Source organism: Hyaloscypha bicolor (genome assembly GCF_002865645.1).
Source record: "Hyaloscypha bicolor E unplaced genomic scaffold K444scaffold_182, whole genome shotgun sequence".
Taxonomy (NCBI): Eukaryota; Fungi; Ascomycota; class Leotiomycetes; order Helotiales; family Hyaloscyphaceae; genus Hyaloscypha; species Hyaloscypha bicolor.
The window spans coordinates 4,586,673-4,609,966 of NW_020194684.1; the positions used below are offsets into that span (position 1 = coordinate 4,586,673).

The following is a 23,294-nucleotide window of genomic DNA, read 5'->3' on the forward strand; positions in this document are numbered from 1 at the left end:
TAAGATTTATTTCTAAAAAATATTTATAATAAAGTTAATTCTAGAAAAGTATTTATTATAAGTTTAAAATTAAATTCTAAAAATTACTTTCTAGAAAAATATAAATATTTTCTATAATATAAGTCAAATATTCGAACTTTAAAAAACTTCTTTTAGTCTAAATATATTTTTAGAATATTATATAATAGCTTCTAATAAATAGTATTAAAATTACTTTTAAAGCTTATTATATTAGGAAAGAAAATAAGTTCTAATTCTATTTTAGGAAATTCCTTAATAGAAATTACTAAAAAAGATAAAGCAGACTTATAAATAGAATTTCTATAAGATATAATAAATTATAAGATATTTCTAAAAGTATTCTTATATTATTCTAATTATAGAATATATTAATTAATTATATTTACTAATTCTTGCTTTTATTAAAGTACTTTAATTTTAATATATAAGCCTTATTTTATAACTCAGGTAATAGTAATTTAGATATTAATCTCAATATCTTAATTATTACCGGAATTATTTCTATTATTATTACTAGCTCTCAAAGGCTTTTAAAAAACCCTATTAAAAGTATTAGATAAGCCTTTATTATTACTTATATTAGAATTAATCTAGTTAACTTCCTTTATAGAAATAGCTTTAGTAAAAAGTTATATATTTTATAGATTTCGAGATATAATTATTTATTAAACTACTTTTTTTAAGAATAGAAAAACTAGCTTATAAAATATTTATTAGTAAATAATAAAATAATAAAATAAATTAGTAAGTTATAAAACTATAATATTAAATTTAATATAGAACTAATCTCTATTTCTTCTAGAAAATCTAGAAAAGCCTTTTCTAAATAAAAGACCCTAATAATATATATATAATTAGTAATTTATAAGCCTAATACTTATAATATAAATAATAGTTAGTTATAATATTAAAAAGCTACTAATTTCTTTAATTAATACTTATAATATCTAAAGTTTATTATATATCTTTAAGTTATATATAATTCTATATATATTATAATTTCTAAAGAAATAATTATACTAATACTAATAATAGAAAGAATTCTAATAAAAAAGAAAACTTTAATAATAACTAAAATAACTAAACTAATATTAAGATAACTATTATAATTAAGAAATATATAATATTAAATAGTAATTATTAAATAAAGTACTAGTCTAAAATTAAAAGCTAGTAAATAATTCTAAAAGTTAAAATAAAGAATTAATGTTTTATAAATATTAATAAATTAGTATATAATATTATTACTTAAATTAAAAAGCCTTTTAGAAGCTTTTATAAAACAAAAATCTTAAAGCTTAAAATTCAAGAATTTAATAATAAAATAGCTAAAATATTCGGCCTTAATATATAAATTACTAAAATAAATAAATAATTCGAGAATATATATTTTAAGCTTAAAAAGGCCTAAAAATTAATTAAATAGCTTAGAATTAGCTTAATTAAATCAGATATTACTATTTTAAATAAGAAAAAAAGTAAATAAATTATTATATTAATATTTACTTTAATAAATAAACTTGATTTATTATTTCTATTTAAAAACTATTTAATAATAATAGTTCTAATATTAGCTATAATTTATATAATATTTCTAGACTATATTATTAATATAAATATAAATATAATACAAGTAATAAATAAAAAGAACTAGTTAAAACATATTAGAAACTAGATTATTTTAGTAAAATTATAATTATATTTTAATTATAAATAAGCTACTAGAATTAAATAAAATAGAATTAATAGTTATAGTTTTTCTTTATTTTCTTTTCTTTATTATAGCTAAATAATTCTTTAAATAAAGGCATTTAGACTTTTCTTTAAAAAAGGAAATAATATAATAATTAATATAATAATATAATTTTATTATAATTCTATACTTTATCTAGTCTAATATCTAGTATTTAATATCTGAGCCTGATATCTAGTATTTAATATCTAAGCCTAATATCTAGTATTTAGTATTTGAGTATCTAGTATCTGGGGTTATATAATAGTTATATATAATAAAGCTAGAAAAGGCTATACTTTAGGAAATTTAGAATACTAAGTCTTATTAGACCGAGCTATAAGCAAAGAACTATAAATATTTAAGGAACCTTAGATTGAGATTTCCTTTTTTCCTTAGTTTAGTTTTCTTAATAAATAGTTCTCCTATAAATACCTTATTTATAGGCTTTCTTTATAGATCTATAATATTAAACTAAGCTTTTTTTTTTATCTAAAAAGGCTCTAGAATATTTCCTCTAAAATAATTATTTATTTCTAAAGAATAATTCCCTATATATAAATTATATATATCTAATACTTCTAATATAGCCTCTTATACTAATAGCTTTTCTAAGAGTCTTTACCTATATCCTATAATCCTATCTTTTATATCCGGTACTAAAAATGCCTCTAGAATAAGACCTTTTACCCTAAAAGAATTACTTATCTTATCTAATATTTATTCTAATATACTTATATTATAATAAGCCCAAATTAAAATTTAGATAAATATTTAGACTAATTATATAACCCTAAATAGCTTGGCTACTAGTCTAGCTTACTTACTTAATATAGAAAAGCTTTCCCAAAAACATTTTATTAATAAAAGTTATATTTCGGATAATATTTATTCTTAATCTAAATATTATAATATAGTATTTAACTTTCTAGTTTCTCTTATTAAATAAGTATATCTGGCTAGGAAAGTTCCTAAATATAGTAAGTTCTGCTTTATAAAAGTTCCGGATTCTTTAAAGCTTAGTAATAATAAAAACCCAACCTATAACTATTAGTAAGTTCAGATTATTAGTAAATTTAAAATTAATATAAACTATTATATAAATAAAAACACTCGTATATACTATATTTTTAATTATATAAAAAGTAATATCTAATATTACTTATATATTTAATATAAGCCCAAAGCTATTAATTCTTTCGAGATAGCTATAGAAATAATTAACTACTTTAGTAAATACTTTATTAATTCTTATTATATATATAAAGCTAGATATAAATATAAGAAGCTATAAATAAATAAGATTTAGACTTTTTATAAGTTTAAAATCAAGTTTATTTATTTAGTAAATAAAGTTTAGATCTATTTATAAAACTATCTTAATAAGCTATATAATAAGCTAATACTTTCTTTTTAAAAATAACTTATAAGCTAGTATTACTTTATTTATATACTTTATAACCTGTACTATATAGCCTTATTAGTTAATTCCGAAATAAAGATATTATAAACTTATAAGAGCTTTAGAGAATATATTAAGGCTCGAGCTACTATTACTTTTCTAATCTCTACTACTCCTAATACCTTTATATTCGCTGCTCCTAAGCTTTATATAATAACTTCTCGTATCTTTATACTAACCTAAATACTTCCGATTATTAGTAAGCTAGCTATTAAGAGAAAAAGTACTTCTATTTTAATCTTAACTTATTTTAATTACTCTTAGACTAGTTATATAGCCTATAACTATCTAGTACCAAAATATATTACTAATATTAAGAAACTAGAAAAGAATAATAAGCTTATAAAGGCTAATACAAATAATATACCGGGAAATAAGAATATCTAGAAAAAGACTTCTTTTTAGATAAACTTAAAATTAATCTTATAGAAATTAATCTAAACTAATTAATAAAAGAACTATATTTAACTATATTCTATAGCTTATCTTATAATAAATATTTAGTTAATATCTCTTTTCTTATTAACTTTGGAATAAATAGTTTTGTATTTATTAATATTTTTCTTATTATAAATATTATTATTTTCTTTAATTTCAAGTTCTAGTATTTATCCAAGCCTATTAGTATTAAGAAATATAATAGTAAGCTAGAAACCCGTATTATCTACTTTTTAAGAATATACTTTACTATTAACTAAAGATAATAGTATAATATTCCCTTACTAATTCTTAATCTTAGATTCCATAACCTTATTCTCGGCTATAAATAACTAGAATACTTTAAACTACTTCTTAATATCCGAAACTAATATTTAATATAGTCCGAGCTTTTTCCTTTATTACTTTTAGTTATATGAAAGATTCCTATATCTTAAAAAGCTTTACTTCTTACCCTAAAACATATTTCTTATTCTAATTATTAAATAAATATTAAAGTTAGAAACTATATATTTAATAAGGAAAACTAATAATAAGCTATTAGGAAATAAGCTTTTATTAAGAACTATAATATAGAAAATAACTTTATTACTAACTTCTTTCTATATACTAGTTCTACTAATAATACTACTTCTAAATACGATTTTACTAATTCCGAATTAGACCCGAATAAAGAACCTAAACTAGTACTAGTTATTCCTATTTCTTAGAAGCCAAAGATTAAATACTTCTATAAATAAAATATTTAAAATAATTATTACTAAATAAAAAACTCTCTAGCTAATATTATTCGTCCTATAAATATCCTATATTAGAAGAGACTATATATAAAAAGAAAGCTAGTAAAAGCTTTTATTATTAAAATTACTAGTATTAGCTCTATAAATATATATTATAACCTCTAATAATCCGAGAATAAAGCCTTTACTATAAGCCTTTATAAGATTAATAGCTTCCTTAAATAATAAAAAAAGCTTCTTTTAGAAACTAATATAAAAGATTCTACTATTTCCGGATAATATACTAAGTTTAATAGAGCCTTTTCTAAAGAAGCCTCTAATATTCTATTTCTTTATTAGTTATATAACTATAAGATATAATTAGAAAAAAAACAAAAAGATATCTGAAATATAGCCCTTTATATAAAATAATAATAACCAAATTAGAAGCTATTAAGAAATACTTCCTAGAGAACCTTAATAAAGGTTTTATTATTTCTAGTTAATTACTATTTGCGGCTTCTATTCTTTTTATAAGAAAGTCTAATAAGAGCCTATAATTTTATATTAATTACTAGAAGCTTAACTAAATTACTTATAAAAACTATTATTTTCTTTTCCTTATTAATAAGATCTTAGCTAGAATTAGTAAAGCCAAAATCTTTATAAAGCTTAATATTTATTAGGCTTTTTACTAAATTCATATAAACCCCGAATTAGAGAAATTAATAATATTTTATATATATTATAAAATATATAAATATAAAATTTTACTTTTCGAATTAATTAATAAGCTAGCTACTTACTAGTACTATATAAATAATATCTTATTTAATTACTTAGACGACTTTTATATAACTTATCTAGATAATATTCTTATTTATTTTAATAATAAATTAGAGTATAAACTTTATATAAAGAAGATTCTTTAGTAATTCTAGAATATAGGCTTATAAGTAAATATTAAGAAATATAAATTCTATATTATATATATAAAATATCTTAGCTTTATTATTTCTATAAATAGTATTAAAGTTAATTTTAAGAAAATTACTATTATAAAGAATTAGAAAGCTTCTTATATTATAAAAAGAATATAAGCCTTTCTGGGATTCTATAACTTCTATAAAAGATTTATTTATAACTATAATAAAATTACTAAGCCTTTATTAAATCTTATATATATAAATATTTCCTTCTTATTTAATAAGGTTTATTAAAATACTTTTAAGAAGCTTAAAGCCTATTTTATATTATTAGCCTTATTTTATTATTATAATTTAAAGTAATAATTAATAATTAAAACTAATACTTTAAATAGTATTATTACTAGTATTTTTTCCTAATAATATAATAATAAATAATATCCTATAATATTCTTCTTAAAGATTATAATATTTATAAAATATAACTATAAGATATATAATAAAGAAATACTTATTATTATATAGTTTTTAGATTAATAATATCTAGAACTTTAAGGAACTACTTATTAAATCCAAATTTATATAAACTACTATTTATTAGAATATTTTATAATAATAAAGAAGCTTATAAGTAAATAAGCTAGATAGGCTAAAGCCTTAGCCAAGTACTACTTTATTATCTAATATAGATCTAGTAAATAGAATATAAAGACTAATATTCTAATATATTAAAATAATAAGATTATCTAGTAAGATAAAATAAAAAATAAATACTATACTAAGGCCTTTTTTTCTTAAGACTAAGTTAACTTAAAGATATTTTAGGACCTTAGTATTAAAATTAATTTCTTTTTTACTTTCTAAGATAATAATAATAACCTTAATAAAATAAATAATTTAGTTAAACAGATCCTATAAAATAACTATAAAGCTTTCTTTTTATAAGCCTTCTATAAGTAGGCCAAACGGAATAATACCGACTTTATTATAAAAAATAGGTTATTATTCTATTATAAATAACTTATAATACCGGGAAAATAGTTATATATAGATTTAATTCATAAGACTTATAACTAAGTCTTTATAATATACTCTAGTAAAAATAAAACTTATAAGCTACTATAGTTATAATATTACTAGAAGAATATATAATATAATATTACTTAATATATTTATAATTACTAATTATATAAACGAGTAAATATCCTAAGAAATAAGATTTCTAATTTACTTTACTCTTTACTAGTTCCGAACTACTTATAATAATATATTATAATAGATTTCAAGTTAATACCTGACTTAAAGTTCGGCTATAATACTATATATATTATAATTAACTAATTAAGTAAGTAAGCTATTTCTATATCTTATTATAAAATAATTATAATAGAGAATATAATAAAGATATATCTCTAAACTATTTACTATTATTATAGCCCTCTAGCCTCTATTATTTCCGATTATAATTCGTAATTTATATTAGTATTCTAAAAGAAATTTAATAGAATTCTAAATATAAAATTAAAACTATTAATAATATATTACTTATAAACTAATAAATAAACAGAAATTATAAATTAATATATTAATTAATAATTATACTCATATATTATATATTACTAAAATAACTAGAATAAATACTTACTAAAAATTAATTATATTTAACTTACCTTCCTATATAGCTCTATTAGTATATCCTTATATAAACTCCTTAATAATAGGCTTCTATAAACCTCCTTTAACTAGTTAATCCTAATAATTATATCTTAAGATAAGCTAAGTAAGATAAAGGCTTAGTAGATTACTAGATAAATAAAGAATACTATAAAGAGAGGCAAGGAAAATATAGAATAAATATATAAAAAAATAGAAAAGTATACTAATACTAAATATTGCCCTATAAATTTCAAAGTAGGAAACAAGATATATATATTAATAAAGAAGTAAAAGATATAATACTCTAGCCGCAAGCTAGACTATTAAATAGCCGGGCCTTATCCGATCTTATATTAAGTTAGTAATTTCTATAAAGTTGAACTACCTGAGAGTATTAAAATTCATAATATATTTTCCCTAGACTATTTATATAAGGCTGCCAATAATCCACTACCTCGCCAGAAGAATAAACTACTTCTACTAATTCAAGTAATAACAGACCGAGAATATAAAGTACAGGATATTCTGGTATTAAAGGCAGAGCAGGGAAAGCTCCTATATAGGGTTAGTTAGGTTAGATATAATAAAGACCTTAACTAGTATCCGGCCTCCGATCTGAAATACTCTCCCTATAAGCTGCGAGACTACTACTTAGCCAATTAATAATAGCCAGGCCCACTAAAGAAGCTGGTCGACTGGATACGAGCCTGGGAGAACGGGACGGAGGACTACGATAATTTGGACGATGATTCTATAATGCCTACCTGCTTGAGGACAAGCTTTTTCCAAGGGGGGGGGGTAATGTTACAATTCCACGCTCCACCTAGCCTGGCATCTGGCATTTGGCATCTGAGCCTGGCATCTGGCATTTGGTATCTGAGCCTGGCATCTAGTATTTGATATCTGAGCCTGGTATCTGGCATTTGGCATCTGAGCATCTGGTATCTGGGGTTACATAACAGTTGCACGTAACGAAGCTAGGGAAGGCTGTACTCCAGGAAATTTAGGATGCTAAGCCCTATTAGGCCGAGCCACAAGCGAAGAACTGTAAATACTTAAGGGACCTCAGATCGAGACTCCCTTTCCTCCTTAGCTTAGTTTTCTCGATAAACAGTTCTCCTATAAGTACCTCATCCATAGGCTCCCTTTATAGGTCTATAATAAATTTACTAAAGATAGAATATTAGAAATAGATATAAAATAAAGCTAAGCTAAAATACTTGAGTAAAATAATACTAAAAGATCGAGGCATTCTCTTTACTTTATTCTATAGCTTAGTGTTTTTTAATATATAAGATTCTTGGATCTTTAAGTACTAGCTATTGCCTTAATTCTACTATTATAGCTTTCTTAGAAATAGTTCCCTAGAAATAGCTTATTATAATATATAAAGAACTTCTTATAAATAATAAGTATAAGTCTAAGTATAGATTTAGTGCAATTCTATACCTAATTTTAATTAGTGTACGATTTGTAGTTTTGAATTTCGTGGTTTTGGTGTTCTGGCGTTTTGGTATTCTGGTGTTTTGGTGTTTTGGTTTTTGGCCCTTCACCGCCTAAAATCCCGCCCTAGTCCGTAGAACCAAGAAACGGGCCCTGATTCACTGATCTCATGTCGCACCTCTGGATGTTAGAACAGCAGCCTTTGCAGTCATCTCTCTAACCACCAGCTGCTTCCTTCTGTGCAAGCCAGAGTCAGACAAAGCAATTACCATATTCGTCGATGACACAGGCTATGAACAAATCGAGGGCTTGCAGATACATCGACTTGTACCGCGAAAGCCATCCTCAGCTCCATTCTCGGCGCCATACATCTGGCCAGCTGGCATCTTAAGCAGTTTGCTCTGATACCGATTTGTGGCTTTGGCGTGGTGCTTCTGTGGCAGTCACAGGCTGTGCAATCTGCTGCTGCATCGCTAGTACAGTGAGTGGCCACATGTCTGTCCGACTCGCGAAAATCACAGCAAAAACGGCCAAAACGCCTCCTTTAATTCCTCAAAAATCTGGCGCCTTCTTAAATTAAAATAATAATACTTTTAACCCACGATCAATAATTACTTCTTATTACATATACTCAAATATAGGTCTCTTTGAGGTTTATCTCTATGTATAATATAACTTATTAATTTTCACTTTTCGATTTTCTCGATTTTCTCGCTTATTTACATAGTAAATCCGCGAAGTTATAAAAGTGCTCGGTATTATTTGATCTTATAGCCTGAAAAGGGATAAAATGCAAAATGCTAAGTAAGTAGAAGTGGGTATTTAGTAAATCTGGCTTAAATCCAAGAATCTAAGGTAAATATAAGAACGCTGTCCTGCCAAAACTGCCCAGGGCAATATAGGCGTTTTGGTGTAAAACAGCCCAATCGGACAGACATATGGCCACCCACTGTATCGTTGCGAAGTACTACTACGATCACAATGGTACACCAATTGGATTGGTGGGTAGGCACAAGGGCTGTTGGGCAATGCCAGCCTTGATCTTCGGCCTTAGATCTATCGCTCTCATTGCTACAGTGCTGGGTGTGATCACCCTGCTTCTGTACATCCCAGGACGGCTGATCATACTGGGGGACATAATTCGAGCTTTCTTCTACGCTCTTGTGTCCTAGGTAGCTGGTTGAACGCAGGTCAGCTTCAAGCAGTTCGTTCAATACTCCAGACTGCGAGCTAACCCTGGGGTGTCCTCTAGTCAGTCTAGTGGGCGCTTAGCAATCTTGAATGACATCACCTTGGTGCTCCATTTGAGAAAGCTCACTTCCATTAATTCGTGACATCTCTTCCTAACGAAGCTTGAAAGATGATATGTTAATGTCGTCCTATAGGTCTTCAGTTAGAATATCTCAATACATTACTTTCATCCATCTTGGAAGGTCTGAATCGTAAGACCATCAATGATAGCTCGCAGTATCGGAGCTCGTCAGTCCACTTGCATCGACCAGTGAAGATAGTTCGCTGCTAACTGTTGTGAATGGCTTCTGCACGTGTCTTTGTTAGCTTGCTAGCTAGCAGGTTTCACGACTGGTTTCACGACTGGTTTCAGGTAACTATCCTGCTAGTGAAGCTGAACTTTGTCTGGTGCTCTTTGTTACTACTGTGGAATAAAGCAGTATAAAGCACCACACTAGGTCTAGGTGTCTATATGTCACGTGCTGCGCACAAGCATATATATAGCTTCTTCACCGCCATTAGTGCACCATGATTCTTACATATTTACACCAATACACACACATTCCACTTCCACAGCTTGTCCAGGCCGTGACACTATACGCCTCCTATTGTTGTATTGACTGCCTTTGTACTAGGTATTTATATAAGGGGGTTCCTATACCTCATAGATAGTGTCACCAATCTTACAAGACAATTGCTCTGACTAGTTCAAACCCACAACACCAACCACAGCCCAACACTGCATGACTGCTGCAGCCAGAGCCGCCAATCTCGACGCCACTTGAAGGCTAGGCTATGCATCCATACAGCTCTATATAGCTCATCCATCCTCTAGCTCACAGCACTCCCCTCTACAGCCTGACTCGATCGTCGTCATGTCTTTGCCCAGCAGATACCAGAAGACCTGGTCGTTCCATCCCGGACCTACCGATGGCTGCCGAATGAACATCGGATGTCGCGGCTATCGCAACTACATCCTCAGAATCAGTGAGTCAGTCTAGAACCCTTGACTGACTTGGCACTATGGAGACAATCATGGGATAGGCACATACTTTCGTGGCAGTGATCGGTGAGTGATAGTCTGGCACAAATGATTGGTACGATTGAGAAGAGGACAGCCCAGATTCAAAGACTCTGGTGTGGCATCTTGATCGGGAGAAGGTTGCCGTCACAATCGAGTTCTTTGTTGCCAGTCCCAGGCATGTCTCAACGATCACCTGTGATCTGTACTGTTCTCCACCGGGCACTCGAATGCCTCCTGGGCCAGGGTGACAGCCTGAGAACATCAGCCATTACATCAGAACCTGAGTGTGATCTAGTGCGCGAAGACAACGCGATCGTGCAAAGAAGATGAGAAGGATATGAGCCATTCCGGCAACTATATCTGTTGTATTGGCTGCGGTACTCTAGCATGCAATCAATGCATTCTTCTAATGAAGGCAGTGCCGGGATCTTGAAGTCTTGAAGATATCATGAAATCTCTGCTAATCCAAGCGCTATTATTCGAGAATGACATTTCAACGGATGGCAATCCTCTCATGAGGCTTTTTGCTTGCAAGTACATGCTACAGGCAACCGCTTAAGTAAAAGCTCACAACGCCGTCCTCGTGGCAAAGCGTTCTGGGTGCCCAGTTGAGCCATGGTCCGACTCGTTGTTCCTGATCGAGGATCTATGCACACCTCGAACTGCATCAAGATACCTGCAATGAAGTGCTTAATGCCAGCTTGTGCAAATGGCTTGCCCAGACACAAACGTGCACCGTATCCGAAAGGTATATAGCATGACTGCATTACACGAAGGACTTCTCCCTTGGCGTGCAGCCAACGTTCAGGCTTGTAGGCTTGTGGGTCTGGGAAGACTTCTGGTCTGTGATGTATAGCGAGTGTTGATGTTGAGACGACAGTCTGCATTTAAGGCTCAATGATCAGCGCACATGATCGTGTCAGGGAAGATTTACATTAGCAGGAAGCACAATGCCATTGTACGCCCTGGTTACAGGCACGACTCTCTCTGCTCTGCCGCTCGATAGCGGGTGAAGCCGACTTGATTCGGTGATGCAGGCATCTAAGATCGGCGCAAACTGAAGAAAACTGAATGCAGAAAGACCATCTTTTTCGAGTGGCATGGCAGAGAGCTCCTCACGGATCCGACTCTGCCATTCTGGACAGTTGGCCAGATTCCAGAGGACATAAGTGAGTGCCAAGGCCACTGTTGATTGCGCAGCATGGATGTTGTCCAGCAGTTCCGCTGCGATCCACGACTTGGGCAATGGCTCGCCATCGGGCGTCTTGGCTGTGCTGAGCACATGGAGCAGCGAATCGACAGCCATATCTGCAGGTTTGCGCAAGGCGGCATCAACTCTTCTCATGTTCCAGTCGGCCAGCTTATCATCGGCGGCCAAGAAGTCTGGCTTATCACTGCAGTACGAGAATATGGCTTTGGTGACCTTATGCGCTACAGGGAAGTTGTACAAGAGGTTGTTCCAGAGCTCGACTGTCATCCATCCTCCGAGTATGGTCCGCTCGAAGCACGATTCGTGCTCAATCGTTCGTGTACAGAGATCAGGGCCATACAACAGTCTCGTAATGTTATCGAAAGAGAAGAAGTTACAGACGATTAGTATGTCTAGTGTTGCGTGGCCGTTTTCGGTGCGTCTCGCCAGCTGATTCAGCGTCTTCTTGACATTGTCCCGCACAGGTTGCAGCATGGCAGACTTGAAGACAGACGTGGGTCTGTAGAAGGCGATGGTGCGCTTCAGGGCCTCCTGGTGCTCCTTTACACCAAGAGTACAGAAGACAGATCGATTGCAATACGCCAGAAAGTTGTCGAAATACCTACTCTTTGGAAGTCCGCAAGAGGTGCCGTATATCTCCCTTGTTGAGACAGCGTCGGAGAAGGAGACTTTACCCGGCGCAATTAGAACAACGTCACCATAGCGGCGATGCCACTCGTGGATCTTCTCGACCCTGCGAAGCCATATGTCATGCCAGAGTGTCCAATATTGAGTAATCTTGCACACTCGAGGTCCAGGGATGTGTCTGTACGGCGAGAGGTGTAGTGCATAGATAACTCTGCCAAGAACGAGAGAGGAGAGAAAGACAATCGTCCAAACTAAAGTAGCAGCTAGAGACATGTCGGGAGCTTGTCGAGAAGACACGTATCTTCCGTGCGTGCACGGCAGAGCTCTGTGTCGGTCATGTTATACTTTGTCCTGGGTCCAGGAGGAGGTTAACGATTGACCGGTCTTGTTGAAAGACGCTACAAAAGCATCTGCAATAACCACACGGTCATAGACCACGACCTGCTCCAGTACACTTCATGCATTGCAAAACATCCCGAGTGTCATGCAGCTCGTAAGCACCGAATAAGGCCTCCGGAGTTATTGGCTTACTTCTTGCCTCATTATTCTGTAATGCTGATTACAACATGCTGCGCATTAGACACCATGCATGATGCGTTGTCTATCGGAGAATAAAGGCGAGTACAGGCTCCTTTAAGAACACTACTGCAATTATTTCCCTCTTATAAAATCAAAATTACTATATTTTAAAAATGTAATATTATTAATAATATAAGTAATTCATATAATAAAATATAATTAAAATAGTCGATTTATATAATATTATTAGTTTACTAATAATATATAATATATATAAAATATTTAATATATAAAATTAGTAAAATACTTAATATTTAGAAGTAAGAATTATAATATTATAGTATTATAGTATTAATATATAATTCCTAAATTTACTAAGCCTAATAAGAACTAATTATTAATTAAGTTATTTAGGAAATATAAGATTATATAATATAGAAGTAACTAAAAATAATAAAATATAAATAATAAATAATTATTAGTTTACTAGTAATATATAATACTATTATATAGGTATAGAAATACTAGTTATATTAGTTAGTAAAGTTACTATTATTTAGAAATAGGAATTATAGTATTATAATATTAATATATAATCTCTAAATTTACTAAGCCTAAAGAAATCTAGTTTACTAGTTAAATTACTTATAAAATATAAGGTTATATAACTATATCTCGTATTTTATATCCTATATCCTATATCTTATAATTATATATATAACTTTTAAAGAAATAGCTATACTAATACTAGAAACTTTCTAAAAAATACAAAAAATAATACTTTTCTTTAATTATATATAAATTTTCTAATCCGGTATAATACTAGATTTCTCAAATATTTTATATATTTATATTATTTCTAAGGTTTTAATTATATATTAAAGGCTATAGTCTTTTATATATAACTTCTTTTTCTATAATATTCTTCTATTTTATATATTTATTTTCTGTTTTATTTATACTTAATCTATTTCTTTATATCTAATTATATAATATTTATATTAATTAGATACTTAAAGGCATTTATTAGCTTCGATTTTATTATAGAATTAGTAGAATTTAATTCTTTTTTAATTTATTTAATTTCTATAATCTTTTATTATTTATATATCTAGTAAAAATATATTATATTAATTATTAAATACTTTTCTCGAGTAGTTTCTAATTTAATAAAATATTTATATAATAACTTTAAATCTATATAAACTATTAGTAATAGTTCTATTTCTAGTACTTTATTAATTATAAATTTAACTAAAGTACTTATATTAAAGCTATAAGCTATATTATAAAGTTCTAAAACTAGAATACTTCTAATAATTCTTTTATATTTAGTAAAGAACTAGTAAATAATATTAGTATATTTAGTTTTATTTATTAGAATTTAAATATATTTAATTTAAGAAAAGAGATCTCTATTATTTATAAATAAAGTATTTATAAAAATAATTAAATATAAGAACTTTTTTACTAGTTTTATAAATCTTAATTCTCTAGTAATATTTTTAATTTATTATTAAATATATTTATTAAGTATTTTTATATTAGTTTTCGAGAATTTAATAACTAAAGTAATAATTAATAAGTTATATAAAGCTTCTAGTTAATAGACTAATATAATATATATTTCTCTAATATATTAGGTAATATATTAGTTTTTAATAAAAAGATCTTAATAAATAATATCTTTATTAAATTTGAGATTATAATTAATAATAAGGTATTTATATTTCTTAACTAAAAACTTAGTTTTTTAAAGCTTTAGTTATTTCGTTTTTATAAAATTATTAGTTCTAATAAATAGAATATTATTAGTTTAAAAACTAATAATTCCAAATAATTATTTATTATAAAAAAGGCAAGAATTATAAATTAATTATTTTATAAAAAGCTTATTAATATAATAGAAATAATAAGTTTTAAACTAGTAATTCCTAGCTTCTAGTATATTATATAATAGTTTTATAACTTTTAAAACCGAATTATTATTTAGATTTAGCTTTCTAGTAAACTTATAAGATAAATTAATATAAAATTTATAATTAAGTAAAATTATTAATTAAATATAAACTTATAAAATATTTATTATTATAATAGTAATATTAAAAATAATTCTTTAACTAATATATTAAATAATAAATTATTATATTAATATTATATATTTCTTACTATTATTATAAGCTTAAATAACTAGTCTTAATTTCTTAAACTCTTTTTTCATATTTTTATTTTTAATCTTATTAATAAACCAGAAGTTAAAAATATATATTTTCTTTAATACTTGAAATCTAGAAATAATCTTAAATATATTTTTTTCTAAAAAGCTAATAACTTTAATTTAATAAGAGTTTTTATATAAGTTATTATCCTAAAGAAATATTATAATATTTAAGGTTTTATAAGAGTATTTTTTATTATATTTTAGTAAAATAATAGAAATAGTAAAAGAAATTATATTTATATTACTTTTAGTCTTATTATAAAATTCAGAAATAGTTTTAGGTTTAGGGCTATTAATAATAACTTTAATATTTCTTATATAAAAGAGCTTTATAGAAATTAAATAAAAAGTAGTATTACTATATAATAGAGCTAGTATATAGTTCTTTCTATTAATAAATACTAGCTTATATAGTTTATTTTAATTACTAGAATAACTAGTATTTTCTTTATATTATATAAAAATATTTGAATTTAAAAGAAGTTTATAAATATTAGTAATACTAGAACTATTTCGGGTATTTGAAATATTTATAATCTAGTATCTAGCTTAAATCTTCTAAATTTCTACTATTACTTTCTTAAATACTACTAATTATTATAATATAGTTAGTAATAAAGTATTATATTTAGTTATTTAAAATAAAATATTATAAACTAAAAGAATTAAAATAATACTATTAGATTTAATAGAATTATTAATAGCTTTAAAAGCTATTTAAAATATAATATCTTTATTAATTCTATTAATTTCGGCTATAATAATAAAATAAGTATATTAAATTAGATTATAATAATATTTTATAATTCTAATAAAATTATAAGCTTTTATAAAAACGATTTTAATTTTAGTTTTTATAATATTTATAAATTAAATAAACTTCTTATTAATAAATTACTTTTCGATATTTATTATAATCTAATTAAGAGAATCTAAATAAATATTAATTTAATATTACTTTAGGATATTTTAAGTATATAATATACTAATATTTTAAAGCTATTAGCCGGTTTAATATTAAATACTTTTATTAATAATATAAAATATAAACTTACTAGAAATATAGAAAATATTAATAATAATGAAATAATTAAAGCTAATATTATCTTTTAGATTAAGCTTAAATTATTCTAGTAATTATTCGAATTTCTAGTATTATTTATAATACTTTATAAAGTATTTAAGGGCTTTTATATTAATATTATAGCCTATTTATTCTAGTATATTTTAAAGCTTACTAATAAATAAATAACTAAAATAGTAATATAAATATTATAATTTAATTTTTATAAAAAAATAAGAATTATAAATAAAGCTTTATAAAATAGTATTTTAAAATAAGAAAAAGTATCTAAAATATTATATTATAAATATAAAGTATTTATTAGAAGTAATAAGATAATTAGTAAGATTATTAAAATAGATTTCTAGCTTATTTATATTAGTTAAACTAAATAGAAATAAAGTTTTTATAAATATAATATAAAATTATACTTACCTAATTAGTATTTTTATTATTATAGATTTAATAAAAAATATAAATCTAATACTAAACTAGATATTAACTTAATTTTTAGTATTTTTATTAAGTTTATTATTATTATTAGTTTATTATAAAGCTTAAAATTAGTTAGAACTAATAATTAAAAATCTAAAGGCTCTAATATTAATTATAATTTTATAAAAGTAATAAGTATTATATCTTAATATATTATTAATTATAAATATCTAAATATTTTCTATTTATTTAATAAACTTTAAAATATAGTTTTTATTTATTATTTAATATATATAAAAAAGAGAAATAAAGTTATTTATAAAAATATTAGTTATAGAAATAATAGAAATAGAGGCTATAGAAGTAATTAGAAAGCTTTTAATAAAAGTAAAATAGGAATTAGAATTATTTTTTAATTTTTAATTTATTTCTATTAATAAAGCTTTAAAAGTATTATTTACTAGTTTATTTTATTCTTTTTATTATTCTTTTTTTCTTTAAATTTAGTAATATATTATATATAAATATTATTTACTAGTTTATTTTTATTCTTTTTATTATTCTTTTTTTCTTTAAATTTAGTAATATATTATATATAAATATTACTAAAGTATTTATTAAAGTTATAAGTATTTCGAGATCTAAATTAGTAAATATTTCTATTTTTAAATTAAGTCTTTTTAGTTTTTTATTTCTCTAATATATATTTTTATAAGTAATATTTAGATTTCTTATATATAAAATATAACTTTAAAATATAATTATTATTATTATAAGACTTAAAATAGTTATTATAGGTTCTAAAGTTATAACTAGATTTATATTAATAATTTTCAAATAAATAATAATTTAAAGAATTTTAAATATAATATTATTAATTAGTAAAATAGGTTTTAATAATAATTTATTACTTTTTCTTATAAGTAGTAATAGATAATTAGAACTTATTAATAAGCTAGTTAAGATTATTAGAAAAGTTCGAGACTATATATTAGTATACTAATAAGCCTTAATAAAAAATAATAATCTTATTATATAGGAATTAAGTATTTTATAAAATAAAAATAAAGCTATATTATAATTTATATAAGTTATTAATTAGTATTTAAATAAGCTTAAATATTATTTTTTTAGGGTTTTTTATTATTATAATTATTAAGGTAATAATATTTTATTTATCTAAATTTTAATAATAATAACTAGAGTTTTTAAAAAAACTATAAATATTTATATAAGCCTCTTTATATATATAATTCGAGAGCTAGTTATTATAGAAGTAGTCTTATACTAGGCTTTTTAATATAGTAGGAAAAGCTCTTACTAATATCTTTTCTAAAAGCTTTATATATTAGTAAATATTAAAGAAAATAATAAGTTTTTAATTAAAATTACTATTAGTTTTATTATATTTTTATATCTTAATATATATTTTTACTATTTCTCTAATTAGTTTTATAATAAGAAAGCTAGTTAAAGAATTATTTAAAAATAATAGAAATAATAAAAATCCGTTATTATTAATTCTTTATAGTCTAATACTAGTAGAAATAATTATAAATAATAAAGAAATATAAGTAATAATTAATTTAGTTTATTAATTTCTTATAATACTATTATTAAGAAATATATATAATAAAGTAATAGAGTTTATATTAAAGTCTAGTCTAATAATAATAATATTAGCTATAGTTTAGATATATTACTTTTTTCCTTAAATAATATTAGCTAAAAACTATATAATAGTAAGTTTCTTATTATTTTATTTAATATAAATACTATTATATTATAAAGTAGCTTATAATTAATATAATATATATTAATCTAGATAATTAAGTATTTTAAGATTAAAATTATTAAAATTATTTTTAAATAATTTCTAGAAATTATTATTAGTTAACTTCTTTACTTTATACTAAAATAGTCTAGTATTAAGGTAATTTAGGACTTCCTTATTATTATAAGTAATTAGATTAATTTTTTTTATTTCTTTATTTATATATATTTATCTTATAATTCTACTATATTAAATCTCTAGAGCTAAACCCTTACTTATATATATATAATTTATAATAAGAGAGGTTTAAAATAAGGTAATTTATAATAAGTTTATAAAAAGAGTTTAGTAGTAAAGGTATTTAGATATTTAAATACCTAATTTAAATACCTGGTTTAGATACTAGATATCTAGATATCTAGAAGTATTTAAAGTATTAAAGTAAATATTTTACTCTTAAATATTTTATTTATAATAAGAAATTTAAGAAATGAAATATTATAATTCTGGGAGGGTCTAAAGCTTTAAAAAGCTCTAAGAATATATATAGGATATATATTTTAGAGAAAGAATTCTATAAATATAAGTATTATATAAGTAGAAAAGATAGTTTCTAAAAAAGTAGTTTTAGGGCTAAAAGAAATTAGTTTAAAGAATAATAAATAATTAAATAAATGAATAATTAAATAGCTAACTATTTATTAATTAGTAAAAACTAAAGTTTTCTTTTTTTAGGCTACTAGATACTTTTTTATAAAGTTAATAATAATTTCCCTTTTTAATAAAATAGTTCTTAGTTTTTAGTAAAAACTAGTTATTTTTTTATTTAGACTACCGGATGCTTTTTTATAGAATTAATAAATAATTTCCCTTTTTAATATAAACTAATTTAATTTTACTATAAGCTATTAGATATTTTTTTAACTTAAAAAATTCTATTCTCTAATCTATATATATAAACTAATTAGTATTAGTTTATTAGTAATATATAATATTATTATATAAATATAAAAATACTAGTTATATTAGTTAGTAAAATTATTATTATTTAGAAATAGAAATTATAATATTATAGTATTAATATATAATTTCTAAAGAAATAGCTATATTAATAATAATAATTATATAATCTTATATTATATAAATAATTTAACTAGTAACTAGTTTTTATTAAGCTTAATAATTTTAGAAATTATATATTAATATTATAATACTATAATTCTTATATATTATTATATATTTTTAAAGTTTTATTTTTAATTTTATTTAAATAATTATATAAATAAAATTATTAATATTTAAAATTTAATTTTTTCTTTTTAAAATATTTCTTTATAATAATAAAATAAATTTATTTTATAAATATTTTTATTTTACTATATTTAAAATAAAACTAATATTTTAATAAAGCCTAAAAAAATAAATTTATTATTATAATAAAATTAAAGTAATAGCTAGAATTTTAAAAATCTAAAAATCTTATATATTAAAAATACTAAATTAAAAAGAAACGATTTTTTTTTTAGCTAAAACTATTAAAATTGTCACGATTCCCAGATGCCCGGTATCTGAGATGCCTCGCCAGATGCCAGATGCCTCCTAGGCGCACGTGACGCGGCCGCCTCGCTAGGGAAATATGCTTGGAATGTACTGGAGATATTTAGAAGGCTAAGCCCCTTCGGGACTAGCACACTATGGGGTGCATATACTCCCTCGCGGCCTCCTGTATTCTAGTTTTCCCTTCCTTAGCTTTAAATCGTCTTTGTAAGGGACCTTCTACCTTGCTTTCCAAGCCCTGAATACCATACCCGTAACAAAAATACTAATTAATTAAGTTTACTAATTATATAATAGCTATTTTTTTCTAGCTTTAGCTAATATTATTATATTTATATAATTTTCGGAATTTTTTCTTTCTTAATAGCTTTATAAATTAGAATTTATTAAATTAAAGTTTTTAAAAATAAAATTACTTTTATTAAAGTTTTTTTTAATTTTTATTTATTTTTATTTAATAAGTCTTATAATTAAATAAAATAGTATTAAAAGTTCGAATCCGATTTCTTTTAAAGTAAGATCGAGATAATGAGATCAGATTGCTGGATCTAAGAGCTATAATTGGCTGCTTTATACAGGAAAGCGACAGTTCCCCAAGACCCACCGCCTTCCTCAAAACCCACACCTTCTGCTAGACATACCAGACTATCTGGCATGTCTGTTTGTTTGTTTGTATACCATCACCTAAGGCCATTGTCTATCTCTCTATTGGCCACCCTGATCGTGCTCCACAGAAGATCCTCCATCATCGTCGAAACGGCCATTGCTAGTTGTCGCATCCTCATTCTCATCTGTCTTTCGTAGCTGGACACGGCAGACCGCCATAATAATCAGAAAAAACAACGCGGCCACAACATAGAATGGCAAAGCAAGCCAACGGCCACCTGCGCGCATTCCCACTTTGAATGTCATAGCAAGAATCGGGCCTGCGATCATCCCTCCCGCACCAGAAACCACAGCGACGCCAGTATAGACCGTACTAACCTGGTGAGGTGGTATGAGTGAAGTCAGGAGACTGCGCATTGCGACCTCTATCCCATCACCAAGGGTGAGCACTGAGATTGAAGCGATCAAAACAAGCGTTTCGGACGATAATGCGAAAAGAAGTGACCCAAAAGCCAAGATGATGGCACTAGCGCGCACCATGATCAGGTCCTTCGCAGATGGAAGAACGTGCATTCTTTCTATTAGGATCCTGTCCAAGAGAGGGAGTAAGATCAGGAAGACGATAACATCCAGGCCGGAGGGGAGGCTGGAAACAATAAGGGCCCCCTTCTCAAGGCATTAAATCATCGGAGCTGTAGCAGTGAATTGGGGTGACTCACGCGCGAATAGCTCCAGCCAAAAAATTTCCGCACGTATTGCAGTTCAAGCGTGCTTGACTGGTCCGCAATCCCTGAAAGAAAAAAGGCAGACATCAGGAGCATAATGTTCGTGCTCTTGAACACAACGCCTTTCAATATGTTCAATCTCGTCCAGAGGTCCTGGAATTCATCGCGAAGTCTTTTGGTGCCATTCCTAGCAGGCTGCGTGAGGATCGTGCTTGTGTCGACATAGCAAGGCCTGGCCTTCATCGTTTCCGGGAGAAGCAGGATTAGTAGAGGAGAGAGGGAGAAGATACCGACAGCGATCATTATCGGGAGCCAAGAACTTATTCTCATCAACGTGGCAGCCATCGTATTGCCTGTGACTTCACCTAGGAGGCTGCTAGCTGAGATCAAGTAGAACGCGTTTGCCCTAGGAGTGGTGAGTCAAGCATGACTAACCTTAACAGACAACGCGAGTGTCAGTGAAGTTAAGGTCGATTTTTGACTTACCGATCCGCCGGCTCGAGAAAATCTGCCAACACTGAGGCTCCAATCAGTTACTTATCGCTCTGCGCAATGACTTAAGATAGGAAAAGAAATCTGGAGTTGAAGTCGAGACGGTGTGGTGTTCCATGAGGAACTATGGTTTATCCCTGGTGCGAAAAGGCATCAGTCATTTGTGAAGAATTTGGCCACGTACTCGTGTAAAGCATCGAATTTGTCACTGATATACCTCCTCCCAGGATTTGCAGTAGCGGTGTTATCCAGATAATCCGAAGTCTGAAGACTTGCGGAAGCCAACCTGTTCATAGGCGCTGTGTAAGCTCACGAAGTTATAAGTGGAAGACGGACCACCTACAGATCAAAACGTCGATAAGCACCTCGGCTGCGATTCCAATCATACTCATGAGCATGATTGGCTTGCGGCCAAAGGTCTCGGCGAGGATTCCGTACGGGACAGCCAGGACGAGAGCTATCAAAACGACATCCGATATCAGCATTTGCGCAATAAAGAAGCATTTCAGCGGTCGTTTTGCATATTCCGACATCTGTCCGTTCAATATTCCGAGCAACGCACTCATATATACTACGCGAGCGTACTGATCTAGCCATGAGTCAGGAAAACTTACAGGGTAGCATATCCAGCGTATCTTTGAACTGTGTCAAAATTGCCAGTTCTGATTGCACGGCATCCACGACACAACTGGAACTAGCTTTCATCCGATCGGTTCGGTTTGATGTAAGAACTGCTGAATTACTCATATAGTAAGCGTTGCAGATGATGTGCTCAAAGATTTCAATCTGTGGTGCGTCGATTAAGCAGAATGCGAAATCGATAATGAAGACGACGAGAGTGATTAGAATGACGAAGTGGGTCTTGATGTAACTTCGTTTCTTTGCAGCCGCTCTACGATTCACAAGAGTACTGGCTGTCGTGTTTGTTACATCATCACCATCATCGCGGCGATGACTTGCGAGCAGCGACGCTGTCTCATCGACTGCGTGGTGCGCATGTTGGGTATCGTACTCGGAGGATGGCATTTTGCGCAAAGATTGTTGGTGTTGATAAGTGTGAGATGTTCCCCAGGCAGATGCACAGGGTGTACTCACCTCCGCAGTCTGGTTGGCCACAGTGACCAAAAGGCTCAATGCCTAATTAGGCCCTATTTATAAGGCCTTAGCTAAATATTTCAACTCTACTATATTAACTCTCCTAAATAACTATATAAATTACAGGTTCATATAAATTACTATAACTTAATCTAAGTCATTTATACTTTTATTTTAATTACTAATAATTTTAAATATATTTAAATTAAGTTTTTAATTATTTAAAAAAAAATTATAAATTTTTTTTATTATAAATATAATATTTAAAGCTTAAAAAGCAAAATAAAAGATTTCTTATAAAGAGAATTTAAAGTTAGAA

The 23,294-nt window shown here is 27.0% G+C and overlaps 2 protein-coding genes across 2 annotated transcripts; both read right to left on the reverse strand.

The window, feature by feature from the left end:
* Nucleotides 1–11,163: 11,163 nt before the first annotated feature.
* K444DRAFT_669463 (cytochrome P450 family protein) lies at nt 11,164–12,761 on the reverse strand (the record flags this gene model as incomplete). Its single annotated transcript, XM_024887530.1, has 2 exons — nt 11,164–11,532; nt 11,586–12,761. 2 exons carry the CDS (start codon nt 12,759–12,761, stop codon nt 11,164–11,166), a joined length of 1,545 nt encoding a protein of 514 aa, XP_024728646.1.
* A 7,817-nt stretch (nt 12,762–20,578) lies between these two features.
* On the reverse strand, nt 20,579–22,917 carry K444DRAFT_669464 (MFS general substrate transporter). Its single transcript, XM_024887531.1, has 6 exons — nt 22,495–22,917; nt 22,224–22,337; nt 22,065–22,166; nt 21,875–21,905; nt 21,383–21,794; nt 20,579–21,329 (listed from the first exon to the last, which is right to left on the reverse strand). The coding sequence occupies exons 1-6, from the start codon at nt 22,904–22,906 to the stop codon at nt 20,763–20,765; spliced, it is 1,638 nt and encodes a 545-aa protein (XP_024728647.1). The 5' UTR covers nt 22,907–22,917; the 3' UTR covers nt 20,579–20,762.
* Between the last annotated feature and the right edge of the window lie 377 nt (nt 22,918–23,294).

What these genes read in the sequence shown, in the direction of transcription:
- K444DRAFT_669464 (XM_024887531.1), bottom strand. Translation starts at nt 22,906, where the DNA reads ATGCCATCCTCCGAGTACGATACCCAACATGCGCACCACGCAGTCGAT. An exon ending in GCTTATCGACGTTTTGATCT is followed by an intron (nt 22,167 to 22,223) that starts GTAGGTGGTCCG and finishes GCCTATGAACAG; the next exon opens with GTTGGCTTCCGCAAGTCTTC. An exon ending in AAATTCGATGCTTTACACGA is followed by an intron (nt 21,906 to 22,064) that starts GTACGTGGCCAA and finishes TTGGAGCCTCAG; the next exon opens with TGTTGGCAGATTTTCTCGAG.